Source organism: Ambystoma mexicanum, chromosome 8 (assembly GCF_040938575.1).
Source record: "Ambystoma mexicanum isolate Mex_15411 chromosome 8, UKY_AmexF1_1, whole genome shotgun sequence".
NCBI lineage: Eukaryota > Metazoa > Chordata > Amphibia > Caudata > Ambystomatidae > Ambystoma > Ambystoma mexicanum.
Window position 1 is genome coordinate 444,968,800 of NC_090929.1, and position 20,746 is coordinate 444,989,545.

The window sequence follows — 20,746 nt, forward strand, 5'->3', positions numbered from 1 at the left end:
AAATGAAATAAGCACAACAGAAGACCACTCAACATTCACAAAATGGCTGAAAACATGGTTATTAACTCCCAAAGACCAGCACAAAATGGACACTGCCAGCGATGGCAATGGGGACCAAAGAAAAAAAATCATCCAATTACTAAAGCCCCCTGCTTCAAACTCCTCTCCAGCATACCTCAAACGATCCTTGGATCAGTCCAATTCCCATTAAACAAACACATGTATCAACCATCCCATTCACTGAAGGCTACCCATCTGGACACAATAGCCCCAGTGTGCACAAGTCAAACACACCTAGAAACCTGACCCACACCACACGCCTGTTCCTCCTGGTTCTACACGCACAAAACTGAAAATCACAACCTCCTCCCTATTCCCTCACTAACCTACCCGATCCACGGGAGCACATGAGACTATGCCAATGGTAATGGTGCACTGTATAAGACAACTTAACATAGTCTGGGGTCCATGACAAGCCAAGAAGAAGAAGAAGTTCAAGGAGGACTCAGTTTCAAAGCATGCCACTAGTATATCCATACTATCCTGCATCTCACTGCTTAATGAGCGTGCAGGACTTGGAGCACATCTGTAGCATTGCCAGGCCATCCACAGGGACAAAATGAGCAGAAATTAAAAATGCTTCAAACTATGCAACATGGTGTTTCAGAACGACAGGGGAATTTGAAGAGTTGCATCGGTGCAGATTTCCAAGGGTTTGCGAGAGGAGAAAACCACTTCCAAACAAAATAAAAACATGGACAGGGACAAAAGCATCTTCCCATGGTACACTCGCCTCAGAGGGTCAAAAAAGACCATGTGGCTGCCCCTCAATAAATGCCTTACTAGATTGCAAGCGATTTACGGGCAAAAAAAGGAACCATTTCCTGTCTGCACCGGTTACCTGTCGTTAAAATACAATACAACTGGCAAAACAAGTCAGTCAATTAACGAGCAGGTCACCATTTTCAAAAACAGCCTGTAGGGTCTTAAAAGCTAATTTGCCACGTTCGGTATGCCTCTTATTCAACAGAAATGATCACAGCCTTCAGAACCGTTGTTGGTGCCACCTCACGCGGTTTGGTGCATGTGGTTGAAACTCAGGCAAGCAGTAAGCATGGTTTGTCTTTTCCACAAATGCATATAGTGACCCATAAATAAATAATCAGGCAAGTACCGTACCAAGTGAAATAAAGGCAGCCTTCTGGGTCATAGGCAACAAGTCCAAGAAAAAAATAAAATAAACAAAAATAATCACATCAGTCCAGCTTGTCAGAGTGGCTGCTAATGTCAACATGACCTGGCAACTCACCACTTACTGCTGCAGCAACTTGCATATCAGGCTTTGAAAAGTCGATAACTGTTTCCACATACATGCGAGAGGCAAAAGGAATACAGAAATCTTAATTAAAACAAATAAAAACCTAAAGGGGCTATTCAGAACTAGAATCACATACATGTTATGTACTGCTGTATAAAGTCAAGCACATACTACACTAGGTCACAACAGTGCCACGGGATCTGGATCTTATGCCAAACGATGACATGGCCGAGTGAGTGCCCAGTTAACTTCAAGGTTATTGGACTGGAGAACCTAAAAGATTTCTCAATGCCACCAGGGCGGACAGAAAACTTCCCGAAAATTGAGCAATGTTATTCGTCATGCGCCACAAGGCAAGCAACAGATTGTGGACATCACGTTCCCTAGCACAAGAGTAAACCCATCAAGACAAGTCCCTGCAGATTGGAGATGGACCCGAAGGACTGTGGGGTGAAAAACTGTGCAACTTGGGTGAGAAGGCCGTACCACCTGTGAGCAGACCAGTCCGGAAACAAGAAACCTACCTGTGCCTACCAGAGAGCAGAGAAAGTTGGCAAGTGTACAGAGTCAAGCTACAGTCCAATAGTGGGGATGGGCGGAATGGAGGCAGAGAGTCCAAATATGTGGTCTTGGGAAGCTGGGAGAGCCAGAGAGAGGGGTTAGGAGCACCCACAAAGAACTAAAGATGCATAACAAAGTGAAGAGGCATAATGCACGTACAGTAAGGCGTTGAGGCTGTGCTGCGTGCTGGGAACAGGACTTAAAGCTTAGAATGAAATTAATGGTTACTTGTGGCCTGAAAGTCCTGCATCCTGTGAAAATGGATCTTAAAGGCCCAGAATTAACAGAATTCGTACTCATCTGAAATTCCGGCTAAAGCGAAACAGGGTCTAAATGCATCTATCAGGAGAAGTGTGTCAGGGTTTGAGAAACAATGCCTTACAATCCATAGTGTAGAGAACCCCCTCGTCCACGCTTCAGTGCTTGAGAAACCGAGATGCAGAGCATTTAAACACCAGTCCAGCAGACTCGAGTGAAAGAACAGGGCCTACCCAGACACCCCGAGAATCATTTAAAAATAACGTTTTGTTTAAACAGTCACACACGTCACCAGCCTTTGATCTCTCGGAGCCCTTCACAACTGATAATCATGCCGCCACCCACGTTTTCTTCGCAGCCAGATTACTCTTAGGCAATAACATGGTATGCATCGTAATCCTGACCTGCATAAGCCCATGGGCTTCTTGGGTAGTGAACATGACGTGCGACCCTGTTGTACTCTGGGTAATAACAGCGAGAAAGCGAGCAAAAATAACAACCATCAGGTAACAAGGTGATGCAGTAGAATGAAACGCATAAAATGATCGATGCTACAAGCCACATGACAGCTTAGCACTTCTTCGCTAGTCTTTTTAATTCCAATGACTAGTTAGCTCTGCTCTGTTGGAATTTACTCAGCAGCTCGAATGCCTGCTTCAGGCGTGTTTGCAAACTGAATGCCTGCTGGAATCGTGATGACAACCTGGAGGTGCTGAATTCGCCTGGCATCACCAAGAGTTCAATGAAGTGAGCGCCAGAGAGTTAGAAGTGTATGCAGCATAGTATTGTAGGGCAGATCACCCTTTTAACGGTCTCCAATTTTCTCACCAAGATTAGGCTAGAGAGGTTCATGAATAGAACATGTTTTCGTTAAACTCAATAGGATTCTTGAACCGAAGATGGGAATTTAATGCCCATGTATGTAGTACTCTGGTTACACCATGAACGACCCAAATGATCAATGAAAACGTGTTCAGAGGCATAACCTGTCCTACTCCATTGCCTGCATCTAAAAAGGTGAATTACTCACCTAAATTCTAATCGAGTAAAGGTAGAACCAGAAATAGAGACTTCATAAATTAAAAACGTAGCAAGAAACATGGTGGTATCAAATCCCCAGACTATTACCTCAGTGCCTTTGTTCTAAAAGAAAGGCGACTTTGGCTCAAATACAGGGCTATGGACTACCAACCTTCATGGATAACAGCAACTGCCCTAAGGTTTCTGCCTTGTTTTGAAGAGGTCACACCAGTTAACATTTTTTGCCTGGATTTTTTATGTTGATTCAGTCAAATATACAGTGAAAATAGACTGCTAACGAGGTTATCCATTGTGAGAAATCTAGCATTAAACAAATGTCATCCCATTCCCTGTGGCAAAACGAATAATACGACCTGAGGTCGTACAGTTTGGCATGGTATAAGAAAGGAAAAAGTTGTTCCGACTATTATTTGATCAAGATAATAGTATGTCTTTTCCTAATCTAATGAAAGTCATGTGACTGTAACAAAGGGTCAAGTTACTTTAATGAACGACCATGCATCTGCCAAACATTAATTGGCTACAATGGTTCCCCGATTTTGTCTTTGTACTGCCCACTTTAGTGTAAAATGCAGGCGAGACCCCCTGCACAACCCATCCGATACAGCCTAAACAAAAACTTGCTACTTACCTTTTGTGGCAAAAAAAGTCAAATAAAATGTGTTGGTTGACAGACTGGGGACCATCTCACAATGTCTCGATTTATCAAGACTTCACCTTTCAGTATTTTTATACAGAACACAAAAAAAAAAAAAACACGTACACTACAGAAGTAGTTTTCAGAAACAAAGTTGAATGAAGATTGTGACCGTATGGAATGAATCAATACGGAAACGTATTTGAAAAAAAGTACATTCTATTTTGGACTACGAGCTTGTCACAGTCTTATTAATTTATTTCACATAGTGCTCTTTTTACAATATACAAGCTGGTTTTCATTCTAAAATGCTTCCAAATAATAAAGGTTGTTCTTCTAGTGTATACGACCGTTTTTTTTTGGCCATGTGCTTAACTGATCTAATATGCTTGGTTTCAGGAATATATAGTAGTATATGCAAGATGTTTAAAGGTTTTCTATCTTGCTTAGATTGAAAACATTACTTTAGATAGCTTAGGTAGTAGTGCAGTGCTTAAAAGAAAAAAAGGATTCCCCATGTCATTTCATTTATTCATTGTCGGGAGTCTCCAAAATTATTTTAATTGGAATGTTATTACTAATCCAAATATATGGTGAACAATATCTGCAATTAACAGAAGCTAATCAGATTTAATGTGAAATCATCAGTAGACATGACCAGGCACGAGTAAACGTGGGCGTCATTTATTCAATATCTTTCGACTACAAGAGCTCAGTTATGTCCATAAATGTCCGATGTGCCTAATAAGTTGCAGTTAATTAAGCTACACATCTTCACCATCAGTACTGTAGATCATATGCTTTTCACATTGTAATCTTTTATTATAGTTATTTCTCTCCCCTTTGGGGTTTATGGTGTCGTTACTACTCTTTTATAGATTTACGATGGATCATTTATGATCTTTTTCAGCTAACTGCTACATTATTATGCAGATATATTTTGGTTATTGAATTTGTTACGTGTAAATACATATAAACACACAATTATGCCGAAATGTTGGCAAGCATCAAGAAGCAATTTAGTTGGACATTCGGGCTATGTGAATCTAGTGATATGCAGGTTGTGTAAAGAAGTGAGGTGGCCCACGAGATGCAAGACTCAATGACAATGGTGGTAGCTAGTGGAGAAATACCATAAATTGCACTTTCTGGTACAGGTAACACTTAAAGAGGATACACCCTGAAGTCCTCATGTAGAGTTGGAGCGACTAAGGATTGTTTCTAGGTTCTAAATCCATTCAAATGCTCAAAGCATGTCAATAGAAGGCACTTGCTTTGGCTTCAACATGGTCCACATTATGAACATAATGTACTGCTCCAGTCACGCTGGCAAAAGCTGGATTCACATATCAGGGACAGAACAATACATCAGATTTCTTAATTGAGGCGCGTCAGCAAAGCGTGTTTGGCAAGTGCAAAGGCAGTCTGCAGTTCGACGGTAAGCGCATACACAATCTGAGAAAATTATTATTACACGGAGGTAAGATCTCATGATGACCATAACCATTATTTTTTTCCTGCAGCAACTATGCCTGGAAAGATTGCTAGCAAGACTAAAACATAGAAAGGTAGAAACCAAAAGCCTGATCGTAAACATGGTAGCACTCCAAAACAGTGTGTGTAAGGAGCTGAGAAACAGAATACTCCTTGCCCCTCAAAAGACCCAGAGGTTCCAGTCAGCTAACAATCCACACAATGAGCGCAAGATCACTGCCCCCTTCCCCCCCAAGTAGAGAATAGATTAAAAGGAGGTGGTAACCCCAACAGGCAGAAGGGAGGCAGAAATTGAGATCAGCGATGGAGTAACAGTGGGAAAAGGAAGAGCACAATATTTCTGCAAGTTCTGAAATCGATAATTTATTTGAAGTATGCACTTTGCTTCAGAATAGCATTGCAGCAGTTACCCAACGGGCAATGCAATCTTTAGACATAGCACATCAAATAAGGAGCCGCATCGCTCTGGCCAGCCTTCTACTCAGACTCTCTACAACCCCCCTCCGCAGATCCCTCCAAGCTGCATGCTGAAAGTAAAGACTGAGAAAGTATCAGGGAGGAAAATGTGGCCAATACCAGCCAGGCCACGCGTATGACAAGCTTGCAATTAAAAATGTTATGTGGTACAATGCATGAAGACTTAAAAAGCTATGGCAAATTTCGACTGGAGAAATCCTTAGTAAACCAAAATAGAGGGGGGAGATAGACAAAGAAACAAGAGGTGCCAAATGGCACGAATATGCCACTACTCTTGAGCCCGGCCAAGATGCCTGAAAATAATCCCCATAATCAATAAAACTGGGAGCCAGAGATATGTGAAACATCAGAGATATGCATAACCCGAAAGCAAAGACAGCTGAGGCGACGAAAAAGCCAGGGGTTAAAAGAACACCCATGTAAGAACATGGGTGATTTGGAAGAACCATCAAACATATCAACTGCTGCGGTTCTTACCAGGAAAAAGGAAAATCGTCAGAAAAAGAGACTTACTAAAACAACCGGAACCATGACTAGTTGGCTATTCAAGGAGAAAGGTGATGAATCACGAGCCGATATTGAGGTTGACTTGGCTATGAACAATCAGAAGCTCAATTGGATAATAGTATGATATTCGACAAGTGCTCTACACCTGATCAAACGAAAGTTAGCCTCATGAATGGTGTTGAGCCTGGTAATAGAACGTCGAGTCTGGAGGCACAGGGGGGATTAAGGGTTGTCCTATTGTAGATGCAAATGTCTTCACCATAATGGGTATTTTTTACAGAGCATCATAATAAAAAGGAACAGATCTGATTTATTACCGCTATTGCAGTATATTCCAGCATTGCAAGTGCATAACACGGATGATTTTAAGTTTGTGGAGCTGATGGAAAACTGTGGGGGACTTCTCGTATACATTGCTATATGGCTCACACCAACGTTGATACGCTCCTACTTGGTAAATTAACTCAAATTGGGTTGTGACCTTGATCTCAAATACAAACTAAATCAGTATCTGTAACAATGAGAAAAATCACGAATCAGCGAAAGCAGAAAATAACTGCACACAAGGGCATCTGTATTTCCAACAGCAGAGATAAAAATCACGAATCAGAAAAAGCTTATAACGGCTTGCGAGGGGCGAAGACTGGTCAGTAGCGAAGTCCAACATTATGACAAAGATCTGGAGTTGGATTGGCTTGCTGGATTCCTACTTGTGAAAGCATCAATACGACCATGAACTTACTTGTAAGGTTGTTTCATAGACCACCTGTGGCTACAAGCACCTTTTCAGTAAAGCAGGATCCCACAGTATTTTAATCGGATAGCAACATCTTTATTGCAAGAGACCTGGCCAATCCCGCACCTTTTCTTAGATGGCTACAAGATGTTTCAGATTCCTGACAGCAAGGGCAGGATAGGTTGTCCATCAGGCCGCATGCTGGTTGGGTATAAAATTAGTGTGGCCACTAAAATAAATAATAATGAAAGAAAATGTACTGCCAATAGAAATCAAGATTGAAACTGTGGAATTGCATAGGAGGCACTCAGTAATCAATGTATATGATCTGCTGGGGGGGTTATGCACAGAGGGGATAATTGATGACATTGCGGCTGTTGAGTGGATTTGTGGGAGAGAAGGAAACTTGGTGTTATTAGGAGGTGATCTGAATGCGCAAAACAGAGAAAGTAGATTGTCATGGATGGGGGTGGGGGGTGGAACATGTGACAAGTAAAAGCAAGTCAATCCAAAAAGGTATCTAATAGATAGGGTAGGATATGGCATAACTTCATGAATGACTGGGAGCGGACCATGTTAAATACTCAAACAACTGGGGATATACCAGGGAAACACAGAAATGGTGATCGTAGAGCTACACTTGACCATCTACATTGGAGTGACAAACTCATTCCTTTTCGTAAATAAATTGAATATCGAGGAGCACAAATTGTAGCAATCATCCAATGCTCTCCTTGTTTCTCAAATTTGCCCATTGTGATCAGGACAACCTTAAAATTGGCGATGCCAATGTAAATCGGGGCGGTAATCATGTCAATTGGACCCAAAAGAATATGCTTACAGCCAAAATAGAACATATTCATTCAGACAAGCTTTGAGAAATGTCCTTTAATGAAATTGAAAGCTGTCATAAAGCGTCGACAGCTAATTTTAAGCTGTGTAAAGGTGTCTATACACAATCATTGATCCGAAAGCAAAGGGTACATTTGATAAAGAAATCAGGCATGTGAAGCGCCAGATGCGAAAAGAGTTAGATAAATATAAAAAGGAATGTGTTCCATCACCCGAGATAATTAGGAAAATAAAGAATATTAGACAAAAAAGTTGACGTATGGGACTGGAACATAACTACGATCATCTGACCAAATTAAAAACGTATCCCGAGGTCCATAAATTTACGGCTATGCAGCAGTTTCTTCTTCAAAGTCCAGCACCTGCAGTTCGAAAATATAGTTTAATGTTACAAACCAACCAGCTACCTGTATTAACTGTCGGTCCAAGTTAAATGTACTTAATGATTGAAGTTATTGCCGAATATGTTGATTGAAACATATTCTGGAGACATCAAGACATTTCATGACTTTGTGCACAGTCCTGGGGAGCATCTACGTGTGTAATCACGAAAGATTCAAATATGATTATGACGAGATAAAAAAATAGTATGTTTTGGACTTACTGTTTAAACTCAGGCAATACCTCATTGCACTTTATCGTATCTGGCTATTTGCAACGCTGATGAAACTTCCGTTTTTTTTTAATGGGATTGTACACAATGTTTGTATGCATAAGAATAGTTTTGAATTTTTATAATGTATGTGAAAAGTTGGTTTTATAATTAAGCACAATAAACAAATATGAATAGATTACATTTTTTAGGAAAGGAATCCAAGAAATGTGCGGTCATAAATGGATCTTCCAAATGACTGCCTTCAGCGGTTCAAGCATTACCTGTGAAAGAATAGCTTGCGTATAATATAGTGTCCACGTGTACTAACCGAGCAGCCATGAAAGTATCAACCAGCACATGGAAAAGCGCAGAAGGCATTGCATACTTCAGATGATAGTCAACATTGGTTTTCAAAGGGCCGTGATGACATGTAGATAAGAGTCAACACGAGTAAAGGATTTTCCTCAATTTAAATTTATATCTCAAATAGTGCATACCATACAGAAGAAAATAACAAATAGGGACACTGCAGAAGTGGGGGGGAGGGGGCTGACTGGAATGTTTTTGCACCATAGTGTACACCAATTTTGGCATGCCTGCGAGGTCATCCAGACATCATTTGCTTTGCCGAGCATGGTCTCCCGCCATTCAACAATAAAAATTACTACGAAGTGATTCCGGCAAATTATATATATGTAGTTGTGGATTAAGGGCTAAAAAGGTGGAGGGGTTTGGGATAGCGACAAGGAAGGGGCGGAATGGGGAGGAACCCCTCCCCAAATAAAAAAAAAAAAATGAAAGACACAAAAGTAACATTTCGAAGTAATCACTCAAGTAAATTACCGCAAAGCAATTTTCTCCAGAATATATGGAACTGCTGAGCACACCATCACTAAAGCTGTGCCGCAGCGGTCTTTGCTGCCCCTTATGTTTTGGGAGCAAAGGACAGCAGGGCTATACTTGCCATCAGCATAGCATTTAAAACCAGCGATCAGTTATTGATGCCTGCAGACAGCATACAATGGTATTTTGAATGCTGTGTGATTTGAAAAAGGAGAACTGCAGGCTGCGTGGGTGTCCAATGAAAAAGCTGACATTCCCCCCAAAAATGCATTAGTAAAATCAGACACTTCCCCAAATAGTCTAAGATGGGAGTTTATCATAAAAATATAAAATTATACCCCTCCTAGAATATTTGGGGGAAAGTATTTTAGGGGTTATGAAAAAACAAAGTCGCCTACCTGGCGACATTATCACATGGAACATGACCATATGCATTTTTCTTTTGCTGGGAGTCAAGTTTCCTCAAAACGTAGAAAAAAAAGTTACAAATAATCACAATCATAATACAGGTGGACACAACCTCCCTCCTCTTTTCAAACACTGGGAGGTGTTTGGTAAAAACAATTCAACACACATGTGATTAACGTGTTAGCCATATTTTATTTATTAGAGGTTGCTACCGTCATTCGTAATAATACATTAATCTGGGATTCTCAATGAAGAAAGATTTCTTCAGCGCAGTCTTAATGTAATTAGTAGTATATACAGGTGTGTGGTAAGTTCGCCGTTTTGAAGCTGTAGAGCAGAAGGTAGTTAGTAGTTGGGCCTTATAAAGTTGACCATTATGTTGCTCCGAAGGCTGGTCAGAACAGTTTCCGCACAGAATTCAACGGACACTTTGAACGGAAAAAAAAATATTACAAACCGTCTGCATCCTGGCAACAGTGGGTGGGTTTTTGCAATGCGTGTACTGTACAGGATCTTCGGGGAAATGCGATGCAATGACACTGCCGGGCAGACAAGATCATTTCCTTGTTCTCCGTTCCCTGCCTAAAGCAAAGACTGCGGGGGAAGCAGACGCCAGGCAGCGTTGGTACGAAGCTCCTCCGCGTCCCGCTGCTCAACTGGAAGCGCCCTCTCAACTGCATATTTGGGTATTGGCCCTGCCAGGGATTGAGTCAGACGGTTTGGGAGTGGGAGACTGGGATACTAAAGGGAAGACCAGCAGACAGGTGCCACACACACAAACTTGTGTACATGCGCGTTATAAATGCTATATCTATATGTAATACCTGCCTAGAATTAAATTTTAAGTGCCATCTACATCTCTTGATATGGCCAAGGTGAAGCCAGTTCGGAATGCGGGGAGCGGGTATTGCAAGGCAGAGGAGCACATTGCACTACCATTATCTGTAGCCCCCGGGTGGTGTGTAGAGGGGGGTGCGGGGGGAGGGAGACGGACGCCCCTATGGCAGTCCGTTGAGTCCATGGGGATCAAGGTGGAGGGGCCCCAAGGGGCCGTTGCCTTGAGCAGGAGGGGCCGCCAAGGAGGAGATATCTCGGGCCTCCCCCAGGCCGATGTCAGGGCCTGCGGGCCTGTCGCAGGGCAGGAGGCATACTGCAGATGCTGGGCCCGTGCTGGATGAGCACGCGGGCCGCGGACCTGTCGCTCCTCCGGGTCCCCGGGATGATACGGCTTGTCCACAAGGGATCGTGATGGTATGGTGGAGTGGCCGACAGTGCAGACGGGATGGGTTCTGGGCCTGGGCCGACCACGGGCCCGATGTTAGAGTGAGGGCCTGGACCAGGCGTTATAGGTTCGGTTCTGGAGAACCGCCCCGGTGTCAGGGGGAGGGTGATGTTGCTTGAGCTCCTAGGTGGTGTCACGGTCCGGTCCCTGCATCCATGTACTTGGCTCCTTGCCGAAGCCGTCTGCCGCGGAATGGTGAGCTGGAGGAGATGCCCGGTTTGCCCCTCCACTGGTGCCGTGGTCGTGAGGGGGGGGGTGGAGCTGCCATGGATTGCCCATGCTGGTCAGGCGGCTGATCCAAGTAAGGCAGTGGAAGGAAGGCAGCCCCGGGGGACCCCCTGCAGCGCTCCACAGACCACGGGTGGAGGGGAATGACCACTGTTCTGCCTGCTGGGACCCGGGGGGTGGGGAGGGAGGGCGGGCGGGCCTCAAGCCCTGGCTCCTCTCCGCACCAGGCGCCAACCGCATCCTCTATTGCGGGGTGCAGGCCCGAGGCGAGTTGCGGCCGCCTCGTCGCTCTCAGTCTGGATGTCTGGGACTTCGGCCACCGAGGTCCATGCTGGTCTGGTCGGCTGGGCTGGAGGCTTCAGTGCGGGCCTACAGGAGCCGCCATCTTGGGAGATAATCTCATGCCCCGGTGAACGGGGGGCTTCTCCGTTCCGATTTCGCTTTGGGATCGGGCTACAGCTCTCCGGGATGTTCCGCCGCACCTCAGGCTATCTTCATGCCAGGGGTGATGTCTGGGGGTAGCATCGTCCAGTAATCTGTAGGTTAGATTATTTTTTTGTTTCTAAAGCAGATAAACAGGGCTACCCAAGCAAAACCAAAAAGTTGACAGCTGCAAGGTTTAGAATTAATCTTAATCACAGGCACAGCTCTGGATCATCTTCCAGACCACTGTTTTTCAGCCTGTCGCGTCACTACAGAAGAAGAAAGGCCCTATACAAATCAGACTTGTTCTCAACCCAAAAGGGGCAGTCCAGCCAGAAATGCTACGTCACATACCTTCTGAATGAGACTACAAGCATCCCCAGACATGTTGCTGCCTCGTGTGGAAGGAAGGTTGCCCAAAGAAGTGGCAGTGGTTCAGATGTATTCAAACTTTTCACCCATCACTTTTTGGTTATAGTTTGTCTCCGTGTGAGAGAGGGTATTCCCAGACTTGGGTCTCTTGCTCGCTGCACCATAGGCAACCAGGCTGCGCTTCACTGATGAGGCCTAACAAGGCTGAAATATGCCAGGGGACCTGGCCTAGCAGTTCGGTTGGGCTGCTCCCATTGATGGCAGTACCTGACTGACTTGCCTATAGCTGTACCCCTTTCCCAATGGTGCAGAGGGACAAAAAAAACGGTGCTGTGCAAGGCTGCCCAGAACAGCGACAGTGGGTCTATTTTATTTAAAACCTCCCACCCATTACTTTTTTGGTTGTAGACAAACTGGGCCACTAACAGGAAGAATGATGCTTCCCACGTCTGCACTTGTTCTTGGAAGTTTATACAAGATGCTGTTGCCAATGTAATCCGAAAGCCCAACAGGCAAGTTGTCCTGTTGGGCTTTCGTGTTGTCCTGTTGGGCTAGGTGTTAACGAATACATTCTGCCAGCTAACACGAATTTACAGGCTTATGTTGTAGTCTACATACAGTATTGCTATTGCCTTTTGAATCTAGTGCAATTGGTAGATTGGTCTTCGAACACACATGTGAAGAAGGTTCCTAAAAAGTTAGACCGTTGGGTGAGCAAAGAAAAACCAAAATGTATGAAAGGGGACATTCTTGCCTTTATACAACACTGTGTCTCTTATAGAACACGGACCTTGCTTTAACAGGTGACAAGGCAGGTAACAGAGCAGCGCGAAGGCAGGTTCAGTGACATGGGGGTGAGGATTCCGCTGTATACAATATGGCCAGTAAATAACCATAGGCAGGTTAAGATCATATGTACACACCACAAAAAAACAAAAATATAAAACACCACGAAAATAGCGAAAAGCAGGTGCAGCCATGCAGCAGTACCGCTTATATAAAGGGGTGTTTAAGGATATAAGGTCCCTCTCAAGTGGTTGGGGCTCAGCACAGACAGAGGTACATAAACGTTTTGCTCTGCTTACTGCGGCAGTGCCTTTTTTCCGGCACTGGTTTACTGCATTGACCCAAAAGCGCTGGGTGGCACCAGGGAGGCAGTAGGTTAGCGCTGTATAAAACAGCGAATCCGACAGAGATGTGGAGGTTTGTGGCAAGGTGCATACATAACAGGGTAACATCTCCCTTTGGGCGTACAGTATTTATATTCTGGAAGGCAACAGGTCTAAAAGTTAATTATCGACAGTGAAAGACTTGACCTCCAAATTGTGCCCCACGTCCCAACCTGGACGATGGGTAAAACGAAAACTGAACCGCTACCTTCCCAGACAGGAAGGCCTTGGAAACAGGCCAGACACTATTGGAAAAACACTTGTGTATGAGCGTTATACAAATAAAATATATCATAGTAGAAGGCAGGCATTTATATTGCCATGGCGTAACAGAAGGGGAGACAGACCCCACTAGAAACAGAGAGTTAGTCGGTCTCCAAATCTAGCAGGATGTCAGATTTGTGATAGTTTGAGCAAGTGCACATTCATATTCCGAGGTACTGATTACACATACAGGGGCACACACTTCCTGGGTCATGCATCAGCACGGGTGGCTAGTCTATTGGGCGCGGGGGGGTTGTCTGCGTTTCTGAAGGGGAGGGGTTCCGTTTCTGAGGGTCAAGTGCGAGGGTGGCCAGTCTCGGGTGGCGAAGGAGGTGGCCATTCTCCAAGTAAAGCAGTTTCCGGTTATGGTGAGCGGGTAAGGAGCAGGTTACAGTTCCCCGAGGAGTGGGGTGTCTGGCAGGGGTTCGGTTTTCGGAGGGGGGGGGGGGTCAGTCTCTGGAGAGGATGGTCCACCTCTCGTCTTGCGAATCACTCTTACCCTCCAGCGAAGAGATGCAGCAGGGTATCCTTCTGACTACTCATGTTACTTCAGTCCTCCGTTGTCTCGCACGCAGGTCAGCCGGGTTTCCCGCTCCGTTCCCGCAGCCCCCACCGCTACCTTTCACCGCTTTGCTGTCGGTCTCTTCTCGTCTTTTCTCTTCAGTGCGGAACCGGCTGTTTCCAGCACCAGCTCAAACGTCAGCCGTAGAGGGGCGTGGCCTGTGACGTCAAAGGAGGTGTGCGCGCAAGGGCGGCACGAGTCTAACCGTGTTCTTTTGACAACCCGGGGGCGCGGTAAACGACGTCATAGGAGTATGCGGAGGCCATCCCTCCTGTGAGAAAGGAGGGCGGAGCTTGAAGGGAAACCTCTCGAGAAGGCAGTGCGCCGGCGCACTTCAAATAGGGCTTTTGGAATATTGTGCTGGGTAAAACCACGAAAAAGGGGGCGTGGTCGCGACGTCACGGCTTTCAGTAAGCTGCACGGTAAATGTGTAGGAATCATACTTTTCCGACTCGCAACATGCTTGGTGCTTGGAGGGGTTCTTAAAAAATGCTTGCCGATTCCATGGTGGCTGTCGCATACACTCCTCTCCCCACGTGTGTAGCAAAAGTACAGCACAGCCTCTGCTTGAAATATTCGCTGGCGTGGCAGATTCACACAGTTATCAGAATTTGAGAACATGATGATAAAAAGCAATTGGCCTGCCTGCTTCTTAGGGTGGAGGGAATTAATGAAGAACGTCAGCGAGTTACTAGTAATCTACTTTACACCTAGTCCTAATCTTGCTCGTCACATTGCCAACTCGTACCAACTTCGATGGGTAATAATGGCAATGTATGTAAATATGTTCTATGTAATGCGCTTTATATTAAAGTGCTATGTAAACAAATTATTATCATTATTAAAGTCAGTCAGTTTACCCTAGCCAGTCTTCTAAATACTCTGCTCTATTACTAATCTCTTGTGAGCATTCCTCACGCCCTCCTCCCGTAGTACATCAGAATCTACCTACCCACCATTCCTCCTGTTTCAATTCCAGTGACTCAGCAGAAAGAAGCAGGTGCCAGCCGGACTGTGATGAGGAAAGGGAGGAGTGGGGGTATTGAAGAATGCCAGTAAGCAATCAGAGCATTACCCCCATGCCCACTCTTCCTAGCCCCAGTCCTAAATCTTGAAGTTTACCAAATATCATAGATCCATAAATAAATAAAGGCATGCCCACGATTGTTGCTAAACCTATTATAACTTTATTACAAATCTTAGCAGAATAGCTCCATCATGGGTGTGCAACCTGGAAAAGTCATGATGGGCTTTCCCGGGAAGATGATGCCAGCAATGAGGCGTGAATGTGCTCAAATTACCTCTTGGCTTCTGGAAGGTGTACTTTTCTGCAAACTTGTCCTGAACTGATCACTGATAAATTGGAAATCCTGACTTAGGGTTGTCTGCAATTTCTTGATATTCAGGAGAAAGCTGTGACCCATATATATGCCATGCCAGGGCTTGTTTGGCATGTACCCCAGATCAAGAGATCCTGCAAATAAGGGTAGATGATCTTCCCACGAAGGGTACCAGGATCTTGATGAACACTCTTGCGGCCAATCTCATTCTGAAGGAGCGCATGGTAAACTGGAAATGCTGGTCCTCTATCGCAAAGCTCAGAAACATGGTTGGCGGCCCGGTAGGGCTGTGCAGGTAGCCATCCACGAGGTCCAGTGACAAAAGTCAGCCACTGGTAGACCCAAGAGGAGTGATCCATTGGAGAGTTTCTATCTTGAACTTGAAGTTGGAGACAAGGACATTCACACTTTTTAGGTAAAGATCAAGCCTGTAGATCACCAATGTCTTTAAGATTAGGAAGATCATGGAATAGCAACCTGCCCTGCAATCTGGGTGGAACAGACAAATGGTATTCTTTTCCATGAGACTCTGGATCTCCCTCTGAAGGGACGGTCTGTTCATGTGATCCCTGCATCATGGTGTGGTCATTTTCTCCTGTGCAGGGAGGGCATGAATAAAACTCTATGGCATATCATCTTTGGATGGTATTGGGGCCCATGTGTTGTGCTTTTACCATTGGTGATCAAATTGCCTGAATCCTCCTCCCACTGGGTGGATGGTGAGATGCTGGTCCAGTCAGGCGCAAGCTGATTCGGGAGGGATAGTTGCTCTTGTCTTTTGGAAGAGAACACCCTTCATACCCTTGAAATGGGGTTAGCCTGAAGCCTGGGTTCTGGGAAAGGTGGGGTGAGAGGGCCTGGTCTTTGGAAGAACAGGACCACTGCTTCTGGGGAAAGAGTACCCAAGTGCTTCTCCTTATGCGCTTGGTGGACCATTTCCTTAAATTGCACTCCGAAGAGCACAGACACTGCAATTTGAAGGTAAATGGTGACTGCGACAGTCTGTACATCTCTCAAGTTAAGATGACATCTGGCCAGAACCACAGTGCCTATACAGAGAGCCCCTACTCACACCATATCAAATACCAAATCAGAAACAACTCAGAGGAGGGTGTCCACTATAAGTGAGGAAGGAATATATTGTATCCTCGATTCTGTGGAAGTAGAGTTCGTTCAAGAATCTGGGAACCATAATTATGTCTACTCCCTCCATATCTTATCTCTGACGCCTGGTATGAGGGTGAGGTCCCTCTTTGCAGTCTTTTAAAAACGGCTGCACCATGGGCTTGGTGTTGGGGTAAGGGCATTTTCCATTGAAAACCCATCCATTTGGCCACATGATTTAGGACCTTTATAACATCCTATAGGTTTACATAGATATTTTCCCTGGTCGCTCTTTGACTTCTTCCCCTGGTGATGTACGATGAAGAAGAGGAGGGTGTTGGAAGGGCAATGTCTGGATCCCCAAATGCGTAGTCTGCCCCTGTGCTTAGCTAATCTATTCTCTCCATGTAGGATCTCCCTGATCAGGTATTCTAAACTCTAGATAAAATCTGACCTGGGCTACCTCTTAGCAGCAACACTCTTCCTGGGGGTGGGGCTTGAAGTATCAGACCCAAAAGAGAGTAAAACATGCTTTCATTTATCATTTCACTTGCCCATGACTTCCCCAATCAAAAATGATACTGATTGATTGATTTTATTATTTATAAAGCGCGTACCCCGAGGGGACCAGGCAGAAACTGCATCTAGGCGCATAAGTAAAACTGATTCAGTCAATACTACATCGGACTAGCTCGAAGTCTGTCGTGGGTATGCATTTTCGGGAAAAGATAGGTTTTTAACTGTTTCCTGAAGACAGTCAAAGATTCAATCATTCAAAGATCCAATGGGAGAGAATTCCAGGCTCAAGGGCCAAAGGAAGAGAACCGCCTATCACCCCAGCTAGTTGTTCTGGCTAATGGGACCTGCAAAAGAGAGTGGTCCTTTGAACGCAGATATTGTTGTGGACAGAACCACTGAATTTTTATATTCAAGTAGGCTGGTGCCATCCCATGAATACATTTGAATACCAAGCAAAGCACCTTGAGCACGACTCTTTGCTGAACTGGGAGCCAACGGAGATTCCTCCAGTATTTAGAAATGGCTGTTCTTCTAGATAATGAGAAGATTAGCCTAATGGTTTGATTTTGGGTAACCTGTAGTCTTTTAATCTGACATTTTTGAGTCCCCATAAGAAAGGCATTACAGTAATCCAGCCTAGCACTGGCAAGTGTGCCTATTATCATTGACAGGTCCTTCATGGCAATGAGCAACACAACCAATTTTATAAGTCTCAATTGATAGTATATCAATTTGACCATTTGACTAACCTGAGAGTTGCAATCCATGCTTGATTGCCGAATGCAGCCCAAGTTCCTCACAGCGTCTGAATATTTAGTGGCAACACCGAATAATGAGGGGCAGCGGGTACTATGGACAGTGCTTCTTATCAGTCTCTTGGGGACAAAGACGATGACCTCCGTCTTCGAGGGATTCAACTGGAGCTTGTTCTCCTGCATCCAGCTTTTGATCTTATTGGCGCCGGACAGAACCAAATCTCTTGCTTCCCGTTGTTGCTTGAGTCGCACATACATTTGGGTGTCGTCTGCATAAAAGTTGAATGACAGACCAAATTCAGAGAAGATATTCAACAGTGTCCGGATATAGATATTAAATAGCAGTGGTGAGCGTGAGGACACTGAAGACACATTGTGACTAAGTAGGTCAAGCAGGGTCTGCAATGGGCATGCGCTCCAGGAATAGTCTCTCTAGTTCTTGCCAGGTCCATAGAAGATTGTGTGAGGGGTCAGAAATGTGAGGCGGACAACTTTGTGAAGTTTTCTCAACAAATGCCATTTTATTATAAGATAAGATCGGATGAACACCTCACTATCCCTACCCTGACACAGATTTCTCTGCCTAAAATAAACTAAAGGAAACACTCTAATAAAGGATACCTGTCCCTCCCACTTAGACATACAACAAATAAACACAGAAATACATGGCAATTCTAAACATAATAATAATTGAATTTATAATGTCACCACAGTCTCTCTTTGTAACCTGGGTGAATTCCCTTCCCCAGGTTCCAATGTGATTGTGCTTCACAGTTCAAGAACAGAAAACAAGGAAATCCTGATTTGCAACAATGTTCAACCACACTTCAACTCGCCAATAAAAAGTTCCAACTTAGTTTGGTATAGCTTCAACTTGTCATCAGGAAGTTCCAACAAAATCTGGTATAACTTCAACTTGTCAATGAAAAGTTCCAACTCAGTAAGTGCAAGTGTTGTTCCCTTCCTTGACCAGTTCTGCAGTTAATCAACAGCAACAATAATTATCTTGGTCAGGATGATTTGCCACAAATGCCTTTAGCAACTTCAACTTGTCACTAGAAAGTTCTGACTTAATTTGGTATACCTTTAGTATCACAACCAACACAAATTGCGCCTTGGTCAGGATGATTTGCCATGGTATACAGTGATATTACTGAACTTACAACAACAAATAACTTGCATAACGAATAAAAATAAATGTTGAATGTTTTTGTTAAAAGTATATATGGGGGTGAGGTAAGGAATTAAAACGGGTGGGGAGGGTGTTGGGGTGGGGTAATAAAACCGGGGAAACAGGGGGGAGGAGGGTTGACCCCCCAAATTGAAAAAATAATAATTAGACTTTTTTCATTATTTTAATTTCTTTATATGAAAGTAGTCGTTATTGTTTGATTTGTTAATAACACATGGAAACATTTGCCACATATATCTTTAGCATCACATTCAACATCAATAGTATTTGTTAGCACCACTTTTAAGTACTTCTTCAGCGTCCACCTGGTTTACTCCCATGCCAGGCCCACTCCTTCCAACAGTTTGCAATCCAGGTTTACTCCCTTGCCCGAACAGCAATTCACAATCACAAGCGTTAATATCTCTTGATAAATGTTTCACCACAACTTTATATTGTTCAACAAATTGCAGCTTCAAAACTCCCAACAACTATTCAGGGCCACAAGATTTATTTGAGTGTTTTTTGACACTCTTCTGAAAATAATGCTCCTCTCCTTCTGGATCTCTTCCACCAGAAGGGCAGCCTTTGTGCCACTCTTGTTTCCCCACTACACTAGTAACCAATGACTGATAGAAAAGGGTCTTTTACTTCTCTTCCTTTGAATTGTATAATGTGAGTTTATACCAACATTCACCGCAGGTTGTGCAATGCATGAGCAACACGTGTCACTGCTTATGTATCTTCCAATATCCCCCTTCCACCGTTGACAATGTCTGCTAGATTTTAACTGTCTCGGTTTGACTCTATCTTGGCTTGGGCAATGCTGGTAGGTTTTCACGTTTAACAACGTTGCCCCTTTTATATTTTTGGTGTTGCCACAAACTCACACTTTCAATATTAGTCTTTTGGCTTTCATTTAATGAGGCTTTGATGCTTTTTATCACTTTGGTATTCAAGGTTACTTTGGAAGTCTCTCTCGCTTGTGAGCGCTCCTCTTGCTTCGTTTCAGTAGCATGCAATTCAAAAGTGCTTTTCAAGTCACTTTCATTCACACACAAGTGTCTCTCACTCGCCGAACGCCTGCCTTGCAAACGCAAGTGGCGAGGGAGCGCTCCGGGGTCACACACAGTCTGTGAACTTGCTGGGTAAGATGTGCACTTCTCTTCCTCTCGTGTGCTGCAGGACTTCTCTTCTTGTGGCTTCTCACGACTCGGCAAACCTCTTGATTCTGTATGCTGCGCCACCTTCTAATGGAGCCCTCATCACTCCTGAGATTTTCTGGTGCACGTCAGCCACCAGAAACCACATGGCCCTAGGAGGCGGGACGGCCTCCGGGAAGGGAAAACGTCTCTCGCCTTCACTGCACAGCCTCTGCAGATTAAGTTGCCAGAGGGCAAGCTTCCCTCTTGAACGCTTCCCGCTCTGTAACCCCTACACTTCAGGACTCGAGAGGCACAGGCCCTCTCAGGACCGGTAGTCGGTCTGTGCAACGAATGGCCCACCGTCTTCTCTATCCTCCGGCTTCTGCTTGGGCTGCCAACCATCCTGCTTCTGCTTCCTGCTGCTCTTCTCTCCTTTTCTAGCAGGCACCTTAGGGGGCCTTTTAAGCCTCTCAGCCTCCCTCAGGTGTGGGTCGTTTGCATTAATGATCTGAACCTTTCTGCCATTCTGCACCTCTTCAGTCATCTTCCTCATCTCAGTACTTAGAAGATTATGGGACTTGAAGTCCCTAATGACAAAGTTAGAGTTTCTTATTTCTGTTGTTTTACAATAAGCAATCAGAAGAGTGGGGCTGCGTGGAAAATTAAACAAGGGGCTTTCCCCATT

At 44.5% G+C, this 20,746-nt stretch overlaps 1 protein-coding gene across 1 annotated transcript in view; it reads right to left on the reverse strand.

The window, feature by feature from the left end:
- SLC25A33 (solute carrier family 25 member 33) overlaps positions 1-14,213 on the reverse strand; it is a 123,999-nt gene extending 109,786 nt beyond the window's left edge. Inside the window, exon 1 of the mRNA XM_069610024.1 lies at positions 13,965-14,213. Coding sequence (XP_069466125.1) covers positions 13,965-14,008 — 44 coding nt within the window. The 5' untranslated portion in view covers positions 14,009-14,213. The remainder of the gene's footprint in view (positions 1-13,964) is intronic.
- Between the last annotated feature and the right edge of the window lie 6,533 nt (positions 14,214-20,746).